Source organism: Gnatocerus cornutus, chromosome 1 (assembly GCF_029298725.1).
Source record: "Gnatocerus cornutus isolate USDA-ARS CGAHR chromosome 1, icGnaCorn1.1, whole genome shotgun sequence".
Classification (NCBI taxonomy): Eukaryota; Metazoa; Arthropoda; class Insecta; order Coleoptera; family Tenebrionidae; genus Gnatocerus; species Gnatocerus cornutus.
Window position 1 is genome coordinate 28,818,142 of NC_142233.1, and position 25,389 is coordinate 28,843,530.

At 35.5% G+C, this 25,389-nt stretch overlaps 4 protein-coding genes across 5 annotated transcripts in view; 1 reads left to right on the top strand and 3 right to left on the bottom strand.

Moving 5' to 3' along the window:
- The window catches only part of LOC148181340 (membralin), a 41,694-nt gene extending 27,267 nt beyond the window's left edge, over positions 1–14,427 (bottom strand). Inside the window, exons 1-8 of one of the 2 annotated variants that reach the window (XM_088032788.1) lie at positions 14,352–14,423; positions 14,236–14,302; positions 13,424–14,001; positions 12,952–13,236; positions 12,581–12,824; positions 12,439–12,529; positions 8,649–8,706; positions 7,373–7,456 (exon numbers count right to left, since the gene is read on the bottom strand). In XM_088032788.1, the coding sequence (XP_087888914.1) occupies positions 7,373–7,456; positions 8,649–8,706; positions 12,439–12,529; positions 12,581–12,824; positions 12,952–13,236; positions 13,424–13,970 (1,309 nt within the window). In that variant the 5' untranslated portion in view covers positions 13,971–14,001; positions 14,236–14,302; positions 14,352–14,423. Of the gene's footprint in view, positions 1–7,372; positions 7,457–8,648; positions 8,707–12,438; positions 12,530–12,580; positions 12,825–12,951; positions 13,237–13,423; positions 14,002–14,235 lie in introns of both variants that reach the window. The other variant, XM_088032780.1, reaches the window with a different exon arrangement.
- A 24-nt stretch (positions 14,428–14,451) lies between these two features.
- On the bottom strand, positions 14,452–16,169 carry LOC148181341 (glycine receptor subunit alpha-2-like). Its single transcript, XM_088032796.1, has 4 exons — positions 15,500–16,169; positions 15,166–15,454; positions 14,983–15,114; positions 14,452–14,927 (listed from the first exon to the last, which is right to left on the bottom strand). Exons 1-4 carry the CDS (start codon positions 15,668–15,670, stop codon positions 14,458–14,460), a joined length of 1,062 nt encoding a protein of 353 aa, XP_087888922.1. The 5' UTR covers positions 15,671–16,169; the 3' UTR covers positions 14,452–14,457.
- Positions 16,170–16,267: 98 nt separating this feature from the next.
- Positions 16,268–17,335, bottom strand: Pex11ab (peroxisomal biogenesis factor 11ab). Its single transcript, XM_088032812.1, has 3 exons — positions 17,251–17,335; positions 17,094–17,203; positions 16,268–17,045 (listed from the first exon to the last, which is right to left on the bottom strand). Exons 1-3 carry the CDS (start codon positions 17,304–17,306, stop codon positions 16,513–16,515), a joined length of 699 nt encoding a protein of 232 aa, XP_087888938.1. The 5' UTR covers positions 17,307–17,335; the 3' UTR covers positions 16,268–16,512.
- Positions 17,336–17,515: 180 nt separating this feature from the next.
- Positions 17,516–19,685, top strand: LOC148181343 (uncharacterized). The gene is made up of 3 exons (XM_088032804.1): positions 17,516–18,061; positions 19,383–19,530; positions 19,587–19,685. The coding sequence occupies exons 1-3, from the start codon at positions 17,516–17,518 to the stop codon at positions 19,637–19,639; spliced, it is 747 nt and encodes a 248-aa protein (XP_087888930.1). The 3' UTR covers positions 19,640–19,685.
- The last annotated feature ends 5,704 nt before the right edge of the window (positions 19,686–25,389 follow it).

Sequence of the window (25,389 nt, forward strand, 5' to 3'; positions counted from 1 at the left end):
TCATATTTTTTATTATTTGCCACAAATTCTCTCGACTTTCATTGGATAGGTACTCTAGATTTTGCCTACAATTCTCTTTAACAGAAAAAATTGTAAGTATAAAATACATGTTTCGAAAGACAGTCCGACGCACTTCTCTAGAGCCATGAGTATTTTTATATATGTACATACTAGATAATATCCATTCACAAAACATAAAAATTACTATGGTTGGCGATAAAAAATAACCCTAAACGGAACAGTTGGTGAGATTGGTAACCAAATGGACATTTGACAATTATAATGCCAAAATTTCAAAATAAAATCTTTAATTTCGACTCACTCTGCAAGAAAGCGTAAAAAGTAGATAATTTCTGCATTGGGAAGTTTCAACAAGACACTAAGAAGTTCTCTAAGGTACACTAAAATTAAACAAACTGAACTGACATTTACAACAAACTTCAAAGTACAGTCCCGTGAAATGATGATTGAAAAGTACACTCTGATTTTACAGAAATCAAAGGTAACTTAATTTCTATGTTTTGTGAATGGATATTACATACAATTTTAAAATCTCCTTAGATTTTCTAGATTTTATTTTGATTTAACTAGATTGCTCATACATTCATTTTGAATTCTTTTTAGTTCCTCTTGATTGTATTTTTTCCTTATTTTTCTCAGATTCTCTACATTTAAGTTTCATTTTCTCTATATTGTCCACAAATTTTCTTCGATTCTCTATAGATTCCTTAAAGATTAGCTTACGTTCTTTCTAGTTTCTCTAAATTCTTTTATCTCATGATTTCTTCTAGATTGTGCACAAATTGACTGCTTCTTAGTTTCTCCAGATTTTCTTTAGATTTCCCTTATTTGTTGTGCATTTATTATTCTTCTCCTCTACATTTCCTTTAAAATTCCTTGGATTTTTATTTTGTCTCCATTATTGTAGATTTTCTAGACTTTTTCATTCATTTTATTTCAAATTAAAACTGGGATGTGTAAAAAATGTTAAATGTAAAACGTGTGATTTAAAAAAAGTAAAATTGTCAACCGGACGCGCACCCGATCTAGATTAATCATGTAAGACCAAGACTGATTTATAAATGAGATGTTGGAGTGTTATTCTGACCGATTCAGTCAAATTCAAAATCCGATTTTATTCGTCTTAGAAATGGTTTACTAAAAAGCAAAAAATATTTTCTAGAATTTTACTCATCTATTAGAAGTTATTATCATCATTCCATTCGGGTGTATGCAATTGCAACGCACAAAACGTTGCACAATGCGAAAGTACCTACCGTCGCATTTTATTGAAAGTCTGATTTATGGGTGTTTTGTAGTTCATTTAAAGCGAAAATATGTAGTCGAGCCCCGTCGCCGTCGTTGGTGAGCTGCGTCGCAAACTGCATTACAGTGTCAGAAAGAGATTTTATTCCTCTGGAGACCCCGATAATTTTCCTTCCTTTAGTTTCATAAAGTAGATCGACGAAGGCAGGGCGACTTCTTATGTGAATGTATTTTTAATTTCATTCTTTAAGAGTCTCCCTCTCCTCTCGTCGTAACATTATGAATACGAAATTCTACGACGTCGCCATCATAATAACAAGAGGACGACGATTTTTCCGCATGGCACAATAATTAAATCGCTTTCCCGAGGCATACGATTCACAAACAACCCTTACTGGCAATGTTAGGTTACTTGATCAACAACGTCGAATCGATCTCGTTTTATTTACTCTCGGTTAATTAAGCATTAAAAACTCACTGCGCTTAATCCCAACAAATAACTAACGCGAATAAACAAACCCCTCGGAACCTCCGACCCGCGCAAAATTCCAACTCCTGAATATCACTAAATTCATTACGGATTTAGATTTAGCATCCCAACAGGGCTCCTATTACAGGAATAAACGCCCTGAAATTTTACGTGTTTGCATTTTAAAGAAAAGAATTGAATTTCGCATTCACTTTGCTTATTCTGGACAAAATTTCATGCTCAGTTTAGTTCCCCAACACTTTTTTTACTAAATCCAAAAACAGACGAAAAAGACAATGGCGAGTTAGGAAAGACAATATCACGCCTTGTCACCAAGACACTCGAGATTCATCCGGGAATTAAACGAAATAAATGGGAAATGAAATGTCGTCAAGGCGGCGAGGGATTCTTCAGGGCATAAACCAAAATATTAACACAAGACCGGATTTAATGCGTCAATGAGGACCAAAATTGAACGCTGGCGGATGGTTTTATCTTCTTAAATCGGCTCCATTTAACGCAGAAGCAAAGTGTCTCAAAAACAGAAGCCAGTTTCAAATGAAGAGAGCCTAATTACATGGAACTGTGGCTCAACAACACTAATGTTTAATTTGCTAGCACGCAACCACTGACAACTCCATTCTTTTTATAATTCGCAAGGGATGCAGCTCAAGAAGTGAAAGATGTAAACGTCATCTCATAAATCATTTGAGTCACGCAGCTTATGAAATTCTTAAGAATTGACTTGCAAAAGAACCGTAACACTCAAACTGGCTTTATCGACGGGGAAAGTCGAGAAGAATAAATTTTTGGCAGCACGGCTTTAACGACATCCTTAAATCGAATTGGATTAAACACTAAGCAAACCGCGTCATATTTCGCAACGATTTCTTCTCGAAATTTCAATAAAAACCATAACCAAAAGTTATTTTGGGCAATTGGGCAATTCGCTCTGGATGAACAAAAAATTTGTATCTTGAATTATAAGAACATAATGATCAAAAGTATAAAAATTCCAATTACGACATCTATAAAAGAAGTTAGACAATTTTTAGACATTTCAATTCGTTATTAAATAAATCTTGGAAAACAATATAAACATAATTATATATACCTATGTGTATAACAATATCCATATTTTGGTGACACTCACTATGCTCGCTCGTGTCTAAAGTGAAATTTATACCACTAGTCACATAATATACCATATGAGCAAAAAAACTTTAGATAAAGGGTGGCTGTCTACAAACTTTTGTTTTGGAAACGTATGTCGGCTTTTGTTGTCATACCCAATCATATGTGCTTGAATCTTTGATGTCTTCGGCTCTTTGAACTTCTTGTTCTGCCAGAACCATTGCTACGATGCACGCTCCCGATTTCTTCAAATAACTGCACACCAATCCATACCATAATAAAATAATCACCATCCAAAGATGCCATGCCGAGAACTGTCAAATTTTGACGGCTTAGTTTAGACAATCAACGACAAATTCATTTGTTTTTCATGGCCTCCTATTATCTAAAATTTTGTTGCTCATACGGTACTATTTATTATTATAATGTGTATATACAAAAATAGACAAATCATTACCAAATAATAATACATAAAACAAAACTATACGTATAAAAAAAATTGGAATGTTATAAACTACAAATATCTGCTTAAACAACAGCAATCCGTGCATCAAAGCACTTTTTTTTTCTATTTTAAGAAAAAGGTGCAAATAAGTGCACCCAAATGATTGCATTGTATATTAAAATCCTTAAAACATTTTAGCATTAAGAACTAGACTCGTGTAGATCTGAACGTAAATTTAACTTTAAGTTTAACTATAAAATAATCAAAAATAACTACAAAAAAAAAGATTATTAAAATATATTTTCTCCAAACGTCACAAAAGTCTCTATTTTTTAGTCGTTTTGAGACAATAAAGTCGGCAACTTTGTTATATGCAAGTAATGAAAAGCGCCCGTTGTCAAAGAAACATTTTTTTTACCTAGACAAAAAAGTACTTTTCGTGACCGTTACTATTTGAGACTTTCATTTTGTATAGCACTTGCACGATCTTAACTTTAAAACTCTCTGAAACCAATATTTTCCCCAGTAAATGTCATGATTCATCAATGACAACTACTTTGTATAGCCATCCATGTTTATAGTTCAATTTAAGTTTACTCAGTGTCGCTTGTGGAAATGAATCTTTCTTTTGGAGAAAAAGTAGTATTTGTTATTTGACCGAAAAGTGACTTTTGGTGTCTTGCAGTTTTACATTCGCTGGGCTACGCTACGCTTCGCCATTTAATTGCTCGACAAAAGTACCACTTTTCTGCTTATAACAAAATCTACTATTTTTATAGATTTACTATCAAATAATTTTCTATTTTTAACACGAGATGAAACACAGATTATAGGCTTTCCAACGACGAAATATTGTTATGGATGTTTGAACTGAAGCAATAAACTAGCCCCAAAATTGCTCCCAATTATATAAAAACTGCGTGTATAAAATTCATGGAATTTTAGTGATTTTGGCGGCCTATATAATTACTAAAAGTCATAAAGAAAAATTTTGAAGTTTAGATTTAAAAAATACACTCTTCTTAGACAACCGGCGGAATTAATTATTTTTTTTTATATACGTTTTTGCAAAGTTTCCCCGAAGCCAAGTTTACGATAATGTTTTGCCGACTGTATAAAAACGCTCCATAACGATGTTCCCGGGAAATATCACCAAACGTCGAGATTGGCGTTCAGCCCCTCATTGTTGGCGGAGTGGTGTTAATTGGAGAAACCAGTAGCAGTGCTTCCTGAAAGTGGCACAACTCTGGACAAAGCAGCCACCTAAACGAGTTCATTGTTGACTAGGCTTCTTCAACCGCCCGTCATGGTGGAAACACCAAGCGAATTTTTTTTTCTGTTCTTTCATCATAACACCGACGATACTAAATTGTAAATATTTATTATCGTAAAAGAGTAGATGCTTTGTTTAATTTTTCCCGACTACAAACATTAATTGCGAAGAACAATTTGTGTCCCAGATAAATTGCTTGTCTTTCAGGGAAACGTGGGCAAACTGTAAGGGACGACGACATGCCTTCAACGATATTAATGAGCCCGAAGCCTGGACAAACAGCTGCAATTTTTTCAGAAAAATGTTTATTGAATTTGAGGGCGGGAAAACCAGTATTAAGGATTAGGTATAAAAAGAGAAAGCGTGCGATTGATTGGAAATTAAAGTTTATAGCTGTTTTATTTTATTATTTAATATCTCGTTACAGGTATATAAACAGCACCATAAAGGGCTTGCTCGTCGGGTTATTACAAATTCCTCCAACAATTTCTGCTTGGTTTTATTGGGCCAAATTGAACAGAAAGTCCCGTTCAATCGCGTGCCTCGAACTGCAATGAAACTGTATCCTAATCATGATGGTTAATTAGCGCTAATGCCACTCGATGAGGGTCATTTTAAAAAAACGATCTGTCGAAGTGGATGACGGATGACCGCATCCATCAAATCCATGACAAAATGCGACACACGATCGCGACCCTAATAGATATCGGGTGAATTGGCAACCTGAGCCAGTACAAACTCGACGTACTAAATTAATTAGAACGAAATTTTCCACAACCAATGGAATCATATTGTAAACAACAAATCATGGGAAAATTTTCATCTGATGAAAATTTTAATTGAATCGTGTTCGACATATTCGACTAGAACTGTTTTTATTGTCTCAGTTTGTTTGACGATAAATTTTTGAACAATGTTAATCTCGCCGTGCATAGGAAAATGCATCACTGGAGATTACCGAATTGGCATTGATTAATTATAATACCGAAATTAATACGGACAAGCAATTTCCGAGAGTAATCAACGTTTTGAACTATATATTTTCACGTTTTCCAATTTTCACATGGCAAATTCCAGAATTTCCCGCGCAATAGGTCACGCAATTTCGAATTTAACATTTAAAAATAAAAAATCGTGGAATCAACCATTTTTAAAGGTGTGCCCCCGTCTGCACAAGCACCGCAAATCATCGACTACCGTACCCAAGTGCAAATACTTCCGTCCCACAAACATGTAAAATTACGACCGCCAGCGGTCGTTCCTCGCCTCCACGCCTGATTTATCGTCTTCGCACCGCCATCGAAGCGGCTCGTTGCCATAAATCCGCGCCTTCGTCGTCGATCTGGTGTAGCAACAAGTAGAGAAGCAACTGGTAGAAAGAGGAGCGAAGGCGCAACAGGCAACGAACGAGACGATGGTCGTTCTCTCAGGACGAACCCGGAGCAGATCAACAAGTAACGAGTCCTGGTGCGCCGAGTCGCGCCTTGGCTCCGCGCCAACAACCAGTTGCTGATGGCGAGACGTTCGGGGAAACGACACAATGTCATTTATCCCTTCGCTTATTCCGGTCTTGAAGAGTTAGCGGTCGTTTTTTCTTCCGTCTTGATGCTCCTTCCAACGATTTACACTTTTATGGCGAAGGTCTTTTATCTGCAGAAAGGGTTTTGTTTGCCTTCCGGTGGATCGAGACAGTTCATTAATTTTCTTTTTCTCCGTGGATTTCAAGAAAGGATCAAATTAGGCGGCAGTGGATGGAGGAGATTAAATGGGCGCGACTCTTGAATCATTTCGATGACAAACATTTCATATTCTTTTACATTGAACGGTTAATTGGTGTAAAAAATGTTTCGAGGGGTTCGAACAATTCCATTATGTAAATGTCCCATCGTAAAATGTGATGAAAAGTATAAATGATGGACAATATCGGAGATGTGAAGTGGCGGTCAGTGATCTAATGGGTTTCTAAGTCATTAGGCCTCAGATGTGTATTGGCGGTGCGCTCCATTGAGTTCCATAATCGAATCGTGCTATTCAAATTGCTTCAATGAGCTGCTTTAATCGAGATCTCTTCGTCTGTCGCTTTCACAGCCGTTCTACGCCCGTTTTGCGGTTAATATGCCAGCTGTTATACAATAGTTCTTTGACGACACCATAAATACGCAAACGAATTGCTGACATGTACCAGCAAGAAGTACACGACCCGAGAAAATATGTCGCGTACTTTCCATTATCGTACGAATTCTTAAATTGGAATTACAACATTCTTTTCAGAAGAAACACTGTACACGGGTATTTTTAATAAAGCGTCGTTACTGAAATGTTCATCTTGCTGCTTCGGTTCCACGTTATGAAACGAAACATTTTCTCTTAATATATCAAAATCAAAACCTTATGAACGCTATTCACATGTCATTCGTCCAATTACTATCTATCAAAATAAGAAGTTAATGATCACGTCGAGAAAAAGATTTCCCAAAAAGACGATTTCGTGATTACTCGTGTTTCGTTTTGATGTTGAAACAAATTTCAGAAAGTGAAACATCAGAAGAGATAATTGCTGGTAAACGCCCAAAACAGGTGCGCTTTAATCGGGATTAGAACGAACCCCTTTATCTTATGATTTCCGAACCTTTAATCTCAAATAAATTATTCGGAAGAAACTTTCGGCGGTTTGGATTTCTTTCAATATTAAAAGCAAAGTTAAATTATACACCAAGAAAGTAACTTTTTAGCTTCCCCAAAGAAAATTTCTCGCGAAACAAGACGGAAAACAAACAACACTCACCAACTAAGGCCAAAATTACGGTCAGTAGAGGAGCTGCCGGGAAACTCACTGTCACGTTGAACTCCAACATCTGCAATAGGTCAACTGGAAAAAAAATGCAATCTCAGTCAATGTAACAACATCGCGTAAGCTTCGCTTTTTAAAAATTAGTGCCGTACGCTCTATCCATTATCAGCTTTCATTATAAGCAATTATTGTGGTTTTGGCGATTTTTCTCTTTTACGTAGATTCGAGTTTTCTACGTCAAAAAGGAATACGATTTCATGCGGTTGCATTAACGTCCAATATTCGTGTTTCCGTTTCAAATTAAAAAACGAAAACATAAAAAAATCTGTTACTTGCAGATAAATGAGTATTTCCATGCAAAGCGGTTTACTTTATCCTCCATTATATTTCCAATAAAACAGAAAGGATGACTTTGATAGATATACGGATAAAACGGATATACTTTCTTATGTAAAGCCTAACCGCAACTTCGGTCAACATGAGCAGTTGTTTGGAGGACTGCGGCCAGACAGCCCGAGGCTGTGACCCTTGAGACTTTTCATGTTCAAAGTATTAACTCGAACCCAAAATATAAGAAGCTGACCGAAATGGGTAGTTTGATGAAATCTGACTGCTGAAAATAAAAGTTGCTCACAAACCAATCGCATCCGCAAACGGTAGAAAGAAAACAAAACGTACATTTGATTTGTAACAGTTTGTCAAACAATACCACTTCAACTTTAATTATTCCTACTTTGGAATAAAAGTGTGTGTTCAAAATCGCGTTTCCCCACAATATTTGTTCCACTCTTACTGCGCCAGTAACTGATAAAAGTAATCTTCGTCCAGGTTCCAAAACTAATCGCCGTCGTCTTTTTACAATTAGCGTCGAAGATACTTCGGTAATGATAAAAGTTGAGGGTGCGCTCCCGTCAGATATGCATAAATCGTTAAAGAAAGATTGATGAAGTGGGGAAGTTGAAGGAAGCGGAAAAATGACGTTTTCGGCTAATCAATAACCCCGAAAAAGGTGTGCAAATTATAAACCCCGAATCCTTCGCGACGACAAAAGTAACGCGTCTTTTCCCGAAACACTTCCATTTTCCATCATCCAACATGGCTTCCGTCAGCTCAATTTTCGTCAAAAGACCGATTAATTCCATTGATGACGTTTGTCGGAAGTGCTCTATTGCTTGGCGCAAATGTTCAAATCCATCGTCCCGTTCAAATAACAGGTCAACGGGACGATCCCTCGGGACGAGCGTGAGCTACTATAAATCAAAAGACTCACCGATGAACACGAATATCTGGTGATGCGAATAGCGCAGCAGCATGGACACGGACACAGTCTGAAAAACAAACCACAGATCAAAAACAAATCCCAATCCCTATACAAACTGTGTGGACGGACACAGAGGAGCTTTGTGCTTAGATAGATGCCGTATCCGTCTTTGCCAGAAAATTCACCTTCTTTTTGGCAAATAGAAACGGGAAATTGTGGCCGCATGATCCACAAGCCACTACTTCTCTTTGCCAAAAAGACCAACTTTTTGCTCAAAAACCAGCCAGCAAATAGACGCAAAGTTTTATTAAAGTCAATAATGTAATGCGACACGTACAAATGTACAAATACACGAATACCGACCAAAAATTCCAAAAACACGTAATTATTCAATACTTTTCATTTTTCGATCAGCAACCACATCAAATTAATATCTTGTTTAAAAAAATCCTTGGAAAAGTAAATCACACTCGTGATATTTCTACCTTCTCAACTCGTCTCCAAGAACTTTTAACGAGTACACATACCAAATAATCATGTAGAAGCTCCTATTCAAAATCGAATCGCTTAAAAACTTTTAAGGGCGGAGATAACAAAATATATTGCGAAATTCAGAAAAACGTAAGAATTAACACACCAAAACAATTTTCAATGTCGTAATTTCGGTATTTTCGTTAAGATAAAAACTATGAAAAACGAACAGTTTTTTAAGGTCGATGCAGTGTGATGATATAAGCACCATAATTACCTTTCCCGGAATAATTCGCTCGCAACACGAACTTGGAAATACATAAAAACACAAATTCAAAAAACCTAATGCTATAAATAAAAACGAAAGTAAATATTAAAATCTGACGTCAAGTCGATCGAGCACATTACCCGAAATAAATACATTCCGCTTATAAAACCTTTTTTAACCTAATTTAACAAGCGAGGAGAACCGAGCATCGATCTTTCCCATTTTCTTTGAAACCTTGAGGGAGACGCCCGAAATCAGAAACATATTAATTCATTTCGTGTACAACCTGCACGAACCCATTCATGTCGGAGCCTAATTGAAATATCAGATTTCCGTCATGAACGAGGCCGCCGATGCGAAACGCGGAGAGGGCGCACAAACTTGCAACCCCTGAAAACGTCAAAATTATATAAAACGACTCAGATACGGCACAACGCACTTCAAAGGCTTGGACGGCAGCTGAACATTGTAGACATGCAAAAATCCAGATCGACCAGAGACGGTGGCTAAATAGATTCGTTCGGTTTCACAATAGTCTCGTTTTCTTAAGACTATTAATGGATACGCTTCCGGTTCTGACCACCTGAACTCTTGATGATCCTGCCACGTGGTCCATCATCACGAGGATTAATACTTTAGAGACAAGGAAGCAACCAGAAACCATCAATTTTGTCGCTACATTTTTGTCAGGAAAATATTCTGAGAAATATATAATACTTGCATCCTCGATAAACGACTACCTGGAGATGCAGCGTCACACTTCAAGTTTGAATAGCGCTCGAAAGTAGTCAAAGAAGTTATTTGTGCAGAAATGCATATTTTCGACGGAAATATCTCCCGAATCAAAAATATATTAGGTATATTGAGAATGCTGCCTGCACTACTAAAATATTAGCCACAGCCACTTCCAGATGTACTATAGTTATCGCAACAAAAAATTAGCAATCGTATTTTCTTCGAAATCGTTAAAACTAGAAGACCCCGAAAAAGTTTTTGATCAAAGGAAAATTTCCGTGAGTGGAAAATAAGGAGGAAATCGCTGTAAAAATATGAATGCGCATAATTAGAGAAAATCCAGTTAGCGAGAAATTCTCTATTCGCCTATAATCATGGCGTCGTCGTCATGACGTCGCCGACGTCGCGACGAGGAGAAACGAAACATCGACGGCATCGTCGCCTAGTGGTTCGTTCTCGGGTGTTAATCAGACTGATCATATTTCGTCGAATATAAATCAGCGGGACAGAAGCCGGGGGTTAACAGGCTCCCAGTGGCCTACTATCACGTAATTATGTCACCTATCGTATGACACTAGAGGCCGCGTCGCTCGTTACAAGTGTTGCTGCCGTTGTCCTGCACCGCCTACGCCTGGGACACGTGGGGGCGGCGAGGCGCACCGCCCCTTTCCAAATTATACGACTCGTTAAAGTAATTTATATGAAATTCTACACACGACGAATCGTTAATACATCGTTGCTGCTGTCGTCACTGTCGCTGCATCAATCCATTGGAAATGAGGACACGAAAATCGGAAGCGAAAATGACGACCTTTGTTCTTGGAAAAAGCGCGTTCCGGACGACGCGAACCTGAAATCGGGGAGCCCCTTTTTCACGCCCAAATTACAACGTTTCGCACAATAGGGGGTTGGGAAATGTACACGGTGCCTGAATTTTTACCGGGAGAAGATCTAAAACAATAATTATTTCTGGAGAGATATTTTAACAGTCAAAGCAATGTACTTTTAAATTCATTATACTCGTATTTCACTTCAAAATATGAGAATTCAACTCTGATTAAGCAAAGGGATATCAACGAACTCTGACTCTGACGTCTTTGGTAGTAATTTTTTTCAATTTTTATGATCAAGGCTATTAAAAAATCGCGCTTAATTCTCCGTTATTCAATTAAAAAACTAAAAAAAACGACAATAAAATAGAGACGTGCATTTCAATCCTGAAAACTATTTTCTTAACTGTAGCGAAAACTAGCAACTATCATTCTTTTTATTCATTTAGACGAGTTCAAAGTTATTCATTTTATGAAGGAAATTTTTATTACCAAAAGCGGTGAATCTCCGTAATTTTACAAAAATACAGATGGGTCTCGTTACATTATTTACGTAGAATTACCTTACAACACGTGAGTTCAAATTAATTTTTTTATAGAGAATTCTTCCTGGAAAACACAGCTGTATGAAAACGTTGTAAAAATCAAAGGTAAAAAGTCGCCAATCAAAGTTAGAAATTCACAGAAAATGCATTTTCCTACCTGCAAAATGAATTACTTTTATGTGAAAACTGTTTTTCTCTAGTTTTTAGTTCCATTGTCGAATCGTTATTTTGTACTACCAAAAACAGGCTGCTCTACAAATATTTTTTTCTTTCTTTCTTCGTGGATAAAAATGTAATGTTACATAATATCCTGCCTGAATATCCTATTGGATATATAAAAACCTACATGTTCTAATCCTCCGACTAACTTAATTAAACCGAAAACGCTCCGAGCTGTACATCCCAAGTATGTACAACTTCCTGACCGGTTCGACCTACTTCCACCTTCCGAAATGCTAAACCAAATCTCTCCATTATATTGAGCAACATATTACCGCGTGTGCCTTTTTACCTTGCAGTTAACATGGGCTATGTTATAAAAACTTATATTCAAAATAGAAAGTCAGCTGCTGTGCACGAGTTTTTTCCCAATTTCGAAACATCCGGAATAAAAAATCAAGTACAATAAAAAAATAAATTATTTATACTGCAAACAGGAAAAATCCGCTTGTAAAAAGTCCGGATTAGTAAAACTATAAAAAGTTATTTCAATCGCAAGGTAATTCAATACCAATAAAAGTTATTATCAGTTTGTTGCTACTACTGAAGAGTTTAAAGGACGTTGTAGATTACAGCGGTGAGCACTTCAATAATATTTAATAATAATGCTGGTTGCACCTTTTTTATGTTGCAAAAATAGAAACATGGCGCTTTATTTCATTATTATGGTAGTATCGAAATTATTTTGCACATTTCCTTCCTCTGTGTCCTCAACCTGTCTTTATACTTACAAATACAATCATGATGAAGAAAGCTGCGAAATAGGACGTCCTCGCCATCCACATGCTTACGAATCTGTAGTGCTCACCAGTGACCACATTTCTGAAATTAATTTAAATAAAACACCAACGAAATTTACGTGTTAAAAAGTACCTAAGGTAGCCCTTATTGTCCTCCTCTTCCGCCAGAGTTTTTATCGACGCCATAAGTAAATCATCGTACCCCAAAAACTCATCCAAAACGAACCGACTGAAGGTATCCCCAAAACATTCATCCTTTCCAGGATCTAAAGTGACAATCTGAACGGGAATCTTCAACCTAGCTCGCACCATTGGGGATAGCCGTAGAAATCCATACTCCAAAGAATACTCCACAATATACTCATCATCAGGCCAATCTAGAACAGTCCATTTCATCAAACAAGTAAACGTGATAATTCATTGGCACACCCCTCAATCAATATTCTTTGGGTTGGTTTCAATTAACTCAAAACCTATAAGTAAATAATTATGAAGAATACAAACCTGATGATTTGCTTTGTGGTTCTTTTTTAGCGTCCGCAAGAACGTCGGTGGTTGGTGATTCCTCTTCAGCTACTTTCTTGGAAAAATTGTCGTAGTTTCCTGGATCTTCAGGATCGGAACATTCGTCTGGTGGCACCGTTTTTTCAGAGGAAGACGCAGGGATTTGGGTTAAGCGTTGAAAACCGTCCCATATCGTTGAGGAAATTTGGGTCACGTTGAAGAGGGAATTCGGAACCAACTGTTTCTCTGTGGAATGTGAGGCGTTACTGTTATCGTTGACGTAATCTAGAAAAAAAATAAATACATAAAAATGGTGTCAAATTTGATTGTACAAGTTCAAAGTTCATCTACACCCTGAAGGTTGTAGAAAGTCTAAAATACTTTCTACTGATTACAACAAACTTCCGGTTCAATGGAAGTAATTACACAATAATTATCATATTTACACGCTACGCGTTATTAGTTTATTTACTTTGATGGTCTGGACCCAGTGGTTCAGTCTCCCGTCCAGCATCTTCCACAGTAGATGGTTCAATGTTCACAAAACCATCCCTGGCCAGCAGTCCCAAAACACTGGAGATATCGTCGACTTTTTCCTGTTTGATTTTCTCTTCCTTGGCATAGCTCTGTTCAATGTTATAATCTTTGCCTACATTTCTAACAATTTCTACCCTAAGAATGCCGTCACGGGGCCAAGTATTTTTAACATGTTGCAAACATGTGGTTGGTGTTTTAGAAAATGCTATATGTATATACACTAATACAAAGAAAGCTGCTATAGCCTTAATTAATATTAGAAATTCAAAAATTCTCCTAACTGGCTTTGGAAAAGTCCTGGCGTATGCTAACGCTGCTTTGAAAAATAGGGTGTGAAACAGCCGATCTCTAACATTAAACAGAGGATTTTGATTATTGTTATTCCTTAATCTATTGGGATTGATCAAAGGTCCTCCACCAATGTGGTTGTTTTCTGGATTCACCCCTTCTGGAATGGCTTGGACTGGATTATTCCCTGCCATATTTTATAAAATACTATATCGTCTGTTCATCCTGCAACACGGAAAAGATATAACGCACACAACTTTCACATCCAAATGAATGACACAAATCACAAAATAGAGCAATAGTCCGTTTGTAGTTAGGTTATTCAAATATACACAACGTGCATTAATTACACATGATATTAACATTAAAAATAACAACTCATTTGACGTAAAACTTCATAAAGATGGAAAAATTCAGCACAGAAACGTGTAATCATTTGCACTTATATCCACATGTTACCTTTATAAAACAACTAAGAACGCTCAAAGGGACTATAGACATCCTAGTAGCATGTTTCACAGTGGTGCTTTAAACATGTAAGCTTTAGATTTTATTTATTTATATTTTCCTATTACCAAAGCACAGATTTAAACCACAATATGTCAAACGTCAAGTTGACACTGACAGTTACGCTGCCTACTTTACCGACAAGAACGACAGCGAAAGAAAAAGCAGTGACCATCAAACTTTTATTTTATACAACCCCCACCACAGAAATAAAGAAAATAAATAGAAAATCGGATATGATCCTTTTGTGACGCACTCTACCCAAAACACTATTGGCGGATACTCTTTGGAGCTCGCAACAGTTTTTAAATGAAAACGAAACTCTTCTAAGCCACACATGGAATCGATAAGAAGAGTTTCCAGAAGAGTAATTACGGAAAATATTGTGTTTACAAGCACAAAGACGTCCATGGCTTTCAAGTATTGAGTTTTGTATAAAAAGCATGCTGAAATATAACAAAAATTGACCATAAGACCGAAAACGAACAAGTTTGTGTAAAGGCGCGTTGACCTCTTGTTCAAACTGAACCAAAATGTTGCGTAATTCAGTACTGAGAGTATGAAAGAAGGTAACATAATACATTGAAAATAGTGTTGCCAATGACGAATAAAAGTGAACTGGACCACAGCTGTACTGAAATTACCTAAAATCATTATAATTAATGGAACAATTAAAAATTAAATTGTGGATTTTTTTACCTGAGCAACGGACTTCTACTTCCATGTAATTTTTTATAGTGCTAATATCATATTCATTTAAATTAAGATCCGCAGTTATGTGTAAAGGAACTGTATCCCATTCTAACGCAACTTCATCTTGTGGAAATCTGTCTGTAAGAAAATATCTAGTTTTTTGTCTCTTGAGCTAATTTAGCTTCTTACAAGATCCAAATTTTACTTGGCACATTTGTACGTCAAAAGGAAATCTCCAATAATCTGACGTGCATGATGTTTTAATAATCACTTTCTCACTCAAGAGGATATTTCCTTGATCTCCAAAACCTCTCCAAAAAACAGTATCTTCATTATTACAAATAGTATTTTCTCCATTAAGATTGACAATTTTTGGTTTCCATATCTGTCCAGCCACTGCCATTTTCCGCGTTTTTATATTAGCTCCCAGCCGTGGATCTCTCCATTTCTGATTCAACAGTGCCGCTACCTCAATTTCCTTAAATAAAAAATTGGTATAAAATACCTCATCTTCTGATCTTACCAAGCTGTTGGAGTCCACAACTTTAATTTCTTGTAGTGAAAGAGATAGATTTACTCTGGTGGTAGAAAAATCTTGCAAAAGCGGACGACCCATTTCTGGTAATTTGTTACCGCCTCGTATAGACAGGGCGGTACTCATAAGCATAAAACAATCAACGAATTTTTTAGTCATTACTGCCTATTACCGGGTTTGTTTACACACTGCGGAGATGAAATTTAATTCTTCAAGATAACGCATTTGGTAGAGTAATTAATGATGTAATAACTGCAAAAAGCGCACATGTGGGTCAGGATCGCGCCGAAAAAAAAACTATAACAATGTTAAGTCTTACCCAAAAGAGGCGATAATCACTTCTAAAAAGTTACTGTTATCTCAAGTTTCAAATTTCGCATGCTAATTTGACGTGTGACGTTAATTCGAAGGCATATTTCGTCGTCTAAGCGGCAAATACCGCAATTTCAATTTTTACAAAGTCATACGAAAGCGCAAAAAAACTGATTTTTCGTCAGTGTAAATAATTTTTTTCAATGACTATTTGATATCAAATTTTAGCTTAAGGTTAGATCTATTCAGTAATACAATAGATAATCTCCACCATTAAGTTTCCCGCGAAAAATTCGTCTGAGAAAAACTAGTAATAAAATATTTTTTCAACTGAGGTTGCGGATGTTGCCGCTTAGACGACGATTTTATTATGGATTTCCAAAAGCGGTTTTGAAATAATAGTAAAATGACTTTTAATGATATTAACCTAGTAAAGAAACAAGATTTTCGTTCAAAATATTGTATATTGTCATGAACATTAATCTTTTGTTCCGTTAGTTCAAGTCGTCAACTTACATATCAAAATGTACTTAGTATAAACGTGCTTTATCTTAATTTATTTTAAAAGAATTATAGTTCTTTTTACCTGAAATTCCAATATAATTACAACTTCATTCCCAACTTGTTCCCAAAATGAAAAAAATTACACAAATATATTAAAAATACAATCACAGAAAGTAGAAAAAACCTTAGGATGGCGACAATTTAAATTTTGGCTCCAACACAACCAGCAGTCCCGCAATCGACGATACAACCCCCAACCACCCAACTGTACCAGAAGACAAATTAACGTGACCTAAAGCTGTCAATGGTATAAAGAAATCGCACCCATTTTTCACCGTATCAATCATAATACTCCTATTACTTTGTAAAGTGATCAAAGTTCTTGTTAAAACGGTAAAAATATCATTTACACTATTAACGCCTCTTCGCGGCACAATATTTTGTTTCTGGGCTCTAATAATACAAGAAATTTCATAAAAATCCCTGACTAAGTTCATAGTTATTGAATACAACCAATACTTATTGGACATTCTACTCCATTTTTGAGTGTTAATACTGCATAAATCTGCTCGCCCTAGCCATAATAAATGGTCACCTAACAGAAAGAGCGACATTGCGATTTTGCTCAGGACCATAGTATGTCGCACTGTTGAGTCCGGATGGTCCATTAATTTTGTCGTCGAGTATATTACGTCGATGCATTTTCCGAAACGGAGCACTAAAATAAATTTTGCGATAAAAAATCAATTAGGTATACTCAGCTCACATTTCCTAAACGTGCTTAATTGAAATTCGATATTCTTAAATGCATTAACTCGATCTTTATTGGTGTGTTGTAATCTGTTCCATAGCACTCTGCTCAAGTACTGGAGCAACCTGAAAAGTTAGGTTAAAATCGTTAAAGATGCTCTAATTTATTATACCTAGCAATTTTATCTCTTCCAGCGCTTTGGTTGTTCAACTTGACCAACGTGTCCATCTTTCGATGTGTTAAACCTGTTGCCAACTCTAATTAACTGGTCAAAGTAACAAAATTTTATCGCCACCACTTGACAAATCATTGTTTTGATGCAATCAACAGAGACGGAAAAACACAACCAGTTCAAGTGAAAGTGAGATGGTGTAAACAAGGTCAGTGACTAAAACGTGCGAAGAAAAGTGTAAATCCGTGGACTTTTCAACTTTACAATGAATACTGAAGTTCAAGATGATTCCTCAAATGAAGAGAAAGACGTGAAACCCATTATCTCACCGACAACCGAAAACTGTGATAGCCCCATTGGTTTGTCGCCGAACTTATCCAGCGGTCCCAAAAAGTGGTCACCGGGTTCCTTACAAGACGCGAATCGAAAAAGCGCATTTCAACCTTATCGGCAGAGTTTGTGTACAGTGCTGACAAACTTGCAGAGGGGAAATACCCAAGCTGAGACACCAGTGCCGCGGTCGGCTGATATTAATTTTCATACGCGCGCTGGACAGGGGGAAATTAGTGAATATGATATTAATTGTGAAAAATCGGTGGATGTTAGAGATTGTAACGGTTTAACAGCGTTGCATTGGGCTGCTGCGTATGGACAGTATAATACTGTTCTTCTGCTTTTGAACAATGGCGCGGAAATTGATAAGTTGGGCCCTGAAGAAGAAACGCCTTTGACGCTGGCCGCTAATGGAGGACACCACGATGTGATAAGGCTTCTTATTGATAAGGGAGCCAATGTCAACCATGCAGACCATGTAAAAAAACGTGTCTCATACTTATTTCCAAATCATCCTGTATATTCCTTAGATTGTTAAAGTCCGTCATATTTTTAATGGTTCTTGAATTTTCAAAATAACTTATTTCAATTCTCTGTATTCCTTATATTTTTATTAGATTCTCTTATTTACTTTTTTCAAGATCCTTTTGGGTTTTTTTTGTTAGTAGAAGTATGTAACACTTTTTGCTTTAGGAACATTGGCGTAATTAGTAATTTTTTTCACTATTTACTACCGAACTGGAAAATTAATTTTTTTTTCTATATGTAGATAAAGAACAGCGTATTTTGGGTTGCCTATATCAAGTAAATATTCAGTTCGGATGGAAATTAATAAACGTCATCTATACGTCAAAAATAAAGATATTTTATTGGTTTAGGTTACTGATTTTTGTTCAACAATTGCAAATTACGATATTTAGGCCTTGGGCTTATCTATCTCACCTCAACTTTTGTCTTCAAAATGAAAAAGTTAGATTAAATCGGCAATGCATTAAAAAATACTTTTCTAGTCCGAGCGTTATTATTTCCCAAAATCCGAAAGATCGAGGAAAACTAGCAGGTCTTTTCCTTGGTTTATAATTACTACTAAAGCCTTACATTACACAGGAACGTAGTATTTCGTCGTCTAAGCGGCAACTACCGTAATCTCAATTTTTACAAAGTCATACGGGAGCGCAAAATACTGTTTTTGCGTCAGTGTAAATAATTTTTCTCAATGACTATTTGATATCAAATTTTAGCTTAAGGTTAGATCTATTCAGTAATACAAAAGATAACCTCCACCAGTAAGTTTCCCGCAAAAAATTCATCTGAGAAAAAGTTGTAATAAGATATTTTCACAACTGAGGTGACGGATGTTGCCGCTTAGACGACGATTTACGTATCAGCAGAATCAAATAAATGTTCGATGAGTTCATTATACTTCAAACTTTTATTTTACACTCTACTAAATAAAATGCTATTTTATTCTTGATTGAACACTTATACAAAATTAGATATTGTGCAAAATACTACTACGTGACTAAATAAAGACCTGAAACAATCAACTCGTTAGGCTAAATCACTATTTCAAGATTGCACTCGAATTTTCAAGTGCTTACAACTAAACTAATGGTCATTCAAAATTTTTCTGAGATATTGCTATACTTAGATGAATGAATGTTAAAGTCCATGATCTTAAAATTTGAACCACTTATTTTGTAACATTGTTGAAAAAAATAGCTAGACCTAGGTTATCAAAATACGTGCGGTTGTTATCTTGTTTTCCGCTAATTTTCCGCTAAATCATTTTTTTGCAGTTGTGTAACACTCCTCTGATGTATGCTGCAAGAGGTAACCATCCTCATAGTTGTCAAGAACTGTTGCTTCATGGTGGCGATTTCCGACTTAACAATTTGAATGGAGATACAGCTCATGTCATCGCTGTAGAAAATAACAGCACTTTGGGTATAAATATAATGTTGATAAACTTAATACATTTATTAAGTATGTATTGTTTTTAGCTCAAGCAGTCATCACCAACTTTATCATATCTCAGCTAGAGCCAAATTCATAATAATTATACAGCTTATGAGTCTGTTAATAAAAAAATTTAGCAATAATATTATTGTTTTTTTTTAAACGGCAAAAAATTGATTATCTAGCTCGATTGTCAAGGAAAAAGTTTCACTTTTACTAAGTTTGGCAGACACACGAACATGTTCGGCACACAAAACTTCATTTTTGCTCTTAATGTCATAATGTACTATTGATTTAGTTTTAATTGCAATCGGAAGAGAGGAAAGAAAAGATGTGTTTCGAAAGATTATGTTTTGATTTTATTTTTAATCTGATATCAGACGTGATTTCAGAAATGAACAAGATAAAATTTCGCCTTTGTCTTATGGATCTTGTAGCGACTCTCAGTACATGAACTACTGTTTTGTTGCTTTATCTTTACAGATATCTCAAATGTGTGTATCCAATGAGTTTGTAAAGAGGTTGTACTTCGATGTACTTAAATCGTATTAATTGGACGAACTTTTGAAGAAAGCTATCTTACGTACATTTCGTTTCGAGTTGTTTTAAACTGAAAAAATTGTTTTTAATTTTCAAAATTCCAATTTTCGGGAGGTTTTCGTTTCTTAATTTCTCAAACTTTTAGAAACATTGTGATATTCTTCTTAACTTTTATTTTATTCTACATCTGACGAAATTACATTTACTTTCTTCTGCTTTTAGAAGGATTCACTAGACCGGTGTGTTATCTTCTCTCTAGACAAGCATCTTCATTCTTTTTGGCAAATTTGCTTTCTAAAAAAAAAGAATATGAAAATTAGGGAGGAAAGCGAAATTTGGGGTGATTTGGAGCAAAATTAGAGCAAGAAACTGTAGGAAATGGCAAAACTTTTTCGATGATGAGAGAACTGAAAATAAAAAATAAAAAATGACTGAAACTGAAGGTAGATTTCTGGGCAGGATGGAGAAAAATTTAATGAAATAGAATAGAACTGTTAAGAAAAATTAAACCAGAGCAAAAACAAACTCTGTGGATAGTGGATAATAAAATAGAAGAACAGATAAAATGGAAAAATTGCGAAAAAATTCGACGACTAAAACGAAGACAGTCAAGGAGTCAACAGTCAAGCATAGATGATTGATATTAAATTTTGGGCGACTTGAAAGAAAGAATTAAAGCAACAAACTGAGAAATGGAAAAATTCTTGTTGATGATGAGAGAACTGAGAATTGAGAAATAAAATTGAGTGAACTGTAGACAGATTTCAGGGGTTCGTTCTTCTTTGAGTTGCTAAGGCAAGGACAAACTGAAGATATCGCAGCCGGAAAATATATAGAAAATTAGAGAACAAGAAGAGGAAAACAATCAAAAAGAGCAAAAACGGAGTGTAAAGAAACATACCTCGTGGTGAACTGTTAAGATAATAGAAGAGATAAACTTCAGAAAAATAAAATGTCAGAATAGAGAAATGGACAAGAATCGAATAAGACAAAACTAACCCTTAGGACGAAGATAAAAAATTAAAAGGGATTAAAATTAGGATGCAAAATGAATAACGAAGAACGACATAAAAGGTAAAAATTCCAATGGAAATGTGACACAAAGGAGAATCACATCGTTAAAATCATGAGATAACTGAAGAAGTAAAAATAAAAAAAAACAAAACGGCAAAATGAAGAATATCTCAGAAATGAGACAGAAAGGGGAAAAGAAAAAACAAAGGCAAACCATTAAACCAAAGGCTGAGCTCAAATATTTAGGAGTAATGCTGGATAGAAAAATAATCCTTGGGGTACATGCTAAAATGGCTGCCGAGAAATCGTACCTCATGACAACAGCTCTTAGGAGAATCTTACCAAACCTGGGAGTCGCCTACTTAGTCACCTGCTATACGGAGCTGAAATATGGGCAAACAGAATTAAACTAAAAAAAGACTGGGGCGTTTTAAATGCGGCACGAAGGAGAATACTTATTAAAGTGATTGTGTGTTACAGGACAGTCGCGGGTGCCGTTCTTGATGTGCTGGCTTGCACGATTCCAGTTGACATCGCTGCAAATCTAAGGCGTCAAAAGTGGAGAAACCCTGAGACCATAATCTCTGACAAAAGCATAATAGCCATCTGGCAAAGAAGATGGAACCGGGAAGAAACAGGAGAGTGGACGAGGACACTTATACCTGGGTTACGACTTTGGTTGCAACGAAAGCATGGAGATTTCCATCTTTCCCAAACCTTAACAGAACACGGATGCTTCTCAATATACCTGAACAGAATTGGGAAAGAAGAAAATCCCAGATGCTGGTTTTGCGAATACGAGAAAGATGACGCAGAGCACACCATGTTTCGGTGCCCCCGGTGGAACCTAGAAAAATTGGAGTTGTTCAAAAAGATCAGCGTTTGGCCAGAGGCAGGAGACCTGGTGGAAATTATGTTGCAGAGCGAAAAAAATTGGACGACAGTTCAGCATATCTGTTCAAAAATTCTGGCCATGAAGGAATCAGAGAAAAGGAGACGAGAAAATAGTTGAAGAAGGCAGTAGGGGAGGAGGTGTGACCGACTGCGACAAAGTAATGCCGGAAGGTGGTTCCGTCGCAGAAGGGGAATAGAAGGGGAGAGGTTTTAGTGAGTATGGGGCCCCTTGGCTCAAACTCCCACACTCCCCCGCACATTAGATCTCCAGTGCGGAGGCTCCTTAAAGGGTTTCCTCTCCACTTCGACCCAAGAACAGTTTTGGCCGGGGAAAAAAAATCCACAGACAGAATTACAGATTTCTTTATTAAGTCTGCTTATTTTATTTTATTAACAATATGCATCACAATTGAAAAAGAATTTGGTAGAGCAATGGCATCAAGTTCTGGTCAACGTGTTCCAAACTTTCTTAAAGAAGTTTATCAATCTACAGATAATAATGAAATTAACCTTCAAAATTCGGCCTTCGACTTTCATGACAACATACTTTTTAAACGATTTTGCAGATTCTAATTTACAATTTAAAATAAGTGCATATAATCCTGTTTCGTTAATGTAAATACTTTTCCCCTGCCTATATTTAGTTAGTTATCCCCCTCTGATAAAGACATACAATAGTTATGTTTTTTTTCACTATAATGTATATAAATTACTAACACCGATAGTAAAACTGAAATAATTGACACTATTTTAAAAAATGGTAAAACAATAAAAAATAGAATCTATTTTAAAACAATTTAAAGAACATTTAACGAAGGAAGAAATTAAAAAACTACCGAACTCGCTTCGCTCATGAGGGCTTCGCCCGAACGTACGCAACAGATTCTTAATTCGGACAAAAAAAATGTTTTAGCAATCAAAAAAGGAAGAAGAGGAAAAGGCTTCGCAGGCCAAAACCGATGATGTAAGCGAATCAGATCATTTATTACCATTACCAAATCACCCTCAATAAGTTTAGATCCGAATAAAGATTTAAATTTTGATATTATTAAAAAATAATTTAAATTTGAAAAACCTTCACATTTATTATTAATAAACATATGAAATCGAAATGCAAAAATTGATACATACAACTATACCCGAAATATCAACTGCATTAAAATTATTAAATGCACACATTACAAACGCAAAGAGATCACAATAACAAGAAAAAATTGATAATTTACAAAATGCGTATTCACAGTTGAAAAAATATAAAAGTGTTTTAGAAGATATTCGAAAAATTCTTTTCTATGAAAAGGATAGTAGCTGGCAAACAGGAAGCAGTATTTTTTCAGATCCGAATGAAATGGTAAAACGTCTTGATTTATTAATTGCGTAAGAAAATGCTGGAAATGATTCAATTTAAGTATACATATATTTAATATTCGCATTTCCGTCACAAATCAGCTAAATCAATTATAAATTTTAATGGGAAGTGCTTAAAATTTTGTTCTAGACATTCAGTAATCGCCTTCGTCTTCGACTCTGGGCAGGTCGGCCTGCCTCCGGGATTTTCTTATAGAATAAATGGTACTTGTCGTTCATAGAAAACAGTTATTTCCGAGGGGTCGCACCAAAGATCTTATACTATATTACCATTAAAGTAGTATAAAAGATCTTTGGTCACATGCGGAAAACGACCAATGACCAAAGTGCAATGCTTCTTGTCTTGTTCTCTGTTTAGGGCATTTATGGTGTTTGGGTTTTTATCTGTAGCTGTGACCTCGTGTTTCTTAAGTTTTGTATTGTAGAACTGCAATCTTGATATGTATGTGTAAAAACTGATGAAAACACCACTTAGTTTTTTATTTTAGATAAAATCGATTTGAAGAAGAAAATTGACGAATTTCGTCAGTTACAAGCCCACCGCAGAAGCGACAACAATCGAAATAAACCATTGAACATGGAATTTTCTGCCACAGTAAAAATGGAACCAGGATTGACCACTTCCGCAGCGTATATCACAATTACGCCAGAAAGGGGAATTACCATAATTGAACAAACTGCTGTATAGATTCCGTCGCCGTAACTTGCTTTTCTGTGCTGAAGAAGTCGAAACATACAATTGCGACCAGCATAATCTGAAGGTTAATTTAACAGAAGAATCACAAAAACCTGATCAAATGATATTCTTTGCGGATGTGGCTAGAAAAAAAGAATGTGAATTAGCCTTTAGGATGTTCATAGGGTACAGGTAAAAAGCATAAATATTTAAAAATTGTTTCTTTGTGCTTGATTCTCATCTTTTTACTTCCGTCGCGTAGCAAAGTAGTATTTAGTAGTTGTTAGTAGTAGTAGTATTTTATTTAGTAAAAGTAGTATTTAGTAGTAAGTAGTAGTATTTTCTATGATTTTTTTTTTCAACAAAAACCACAGATTCAGTTGTTACGTCTGGCTCACATATTTACGAAATTGTAAAAAAACAGGGTAGTTTTCCTTATTTCTTGTCAAAAAAAATCTGGCTCACATTTTTAAAAAGACCATAAAAATGGGGTAGTTTCAATAAAAATTGATGTTTCAGTAGGCAAATTGAGCCTAAAAACAAGTCATTTACACAATTTTTTGTGTTTTTGAAAAGACTCAATGGGCTGTTTTTCAAACTCAACTTCAACGACCAAAACTTGAAAATCGACTCAATTTCCCAAAAAGTTGATGTTTTTAGGAAAATCTGAGTTAGAAGTTAGGGGTTAAAAAAGAGTAAAAAGAGTGGTTTTTGATGTTTTAGTTGAAATACGGGTTTTTGTTGAAAAAAATGCATAGAAAATAGAAAAATGACTAAGAAAACTTGGCATAATAATCTGACTTAGAACATTACACATATTAGACTACTTGAAACAAACCAATGAGATAAAAACTAAAATGAAAAAATGAAGAATGTCGTAGAATAGAAAAATGGGAAAGGGCAAAAATTGATTAAGATGAAACAAACTCTAAGAACCCTGGGTTAAAAAAAAATAACATAAAATTGACAAACGAAGAACGTCATTGAATGGAGGAATAAGACAGATGAGGCAGAAATAAAAAAAAACCTTTCGATAAAAAAAACGAAATAAAAAACAAAATGGAGAACATTAAAGTAATGAATATATGTATATAAATATTGCCAAAATCAACTAACAATAAAACTAAACTAACTTTAGAAATGACAAAATTAATTTTAGAACAGAAAGTAAAATTAATAAAATAATTTGACGTTACTTTTAATCGTCTTAAGTTTTATCATCCAATTTATTTATGTTTCAATAAAACAAAATCAAACAAAGAATTACAACATTGTAAATTTCCTCTCAATAACTATAAAAAATGGAATTTATTGCTCCGTTTCCGTTACAAAATCGAATTGCAGTCTCAATCGCG

What these genes read in the sequence shown, in the direction of transcription:
- LOC148181341 (XM_088032796.1), bottom strand. Translation starts at nt 15,670, where the DNA reads ATGACTAAAAAATTCGTTGATTGTTTTATGCTTATGAGTACCGCCCTG. An exon ending in CCAAGTAAAATTTGGATCTT is followed by an intron (nt 15,115 to 15,165) that starts GTAAGAAGCTAA and finishes ATTTTCTTACAG; the next exon opens with ACAGATTTCCACAAGATGAA. An exon ending in AGTAGAAGTCCGTTGCTCAG is followed by an intron (nt 14,928 to 14,982) that starts GTAAAAAAATCC and finishes TAATGATTTTAG; the next exon opens with GTAATTTCAGTACAGCTGTG.
- LOC148181343 (XM_088032804.1), top strand. Translation starts at nt 17,516, where the DNA reads ATGAATACTGAAGTTCAAGATGATTCCTCAAATGAAGAGAAAGACGTG. An exon ending in ATGTCAACCATGCAGACCAT is followed by an intron (nt 18,062 to 19,382) that starts GTAAAAAAACGT and finishes ATTTTTTTGCAG; the next exon opens with TTGTGTAACACTCCTCTGAT. An exon ending in AGAAAATAACAGCACTTTGG is followed by an intron (nt 19,531 to 19,586) that starts GTATAAATATAA and finishes TATTGTTTTTAG; the next exon opens with CTCAAGCAGTCATCACCAAC.
- Pex11ab (XM_088032812.1), bottom strand. Translation starts at nt 17,306, where the DNA reads ATGGACACGTTGGTCAAGTTGAACAACCAAAGCGCTGGAAGAGATAAA. An exon ending in GGAAGAGATAAAATTGCTAG is followed by an intron (nt 17,204 to 17,250) that starts GTATAATAAATT and finishes CTAACTTTTCAG; the next exon opens with GTTGCTCCAGTACTTGAGCA. An exon ending in ATTAAGCACGTTTAGGAAAT is followed by an intron (nt 17,046 to 17,093) that starts GTGAGCTGAGTA and finishes AATTTATTTTAG; the next exon opens with TGCTCCGTTTCGGAAAATGC.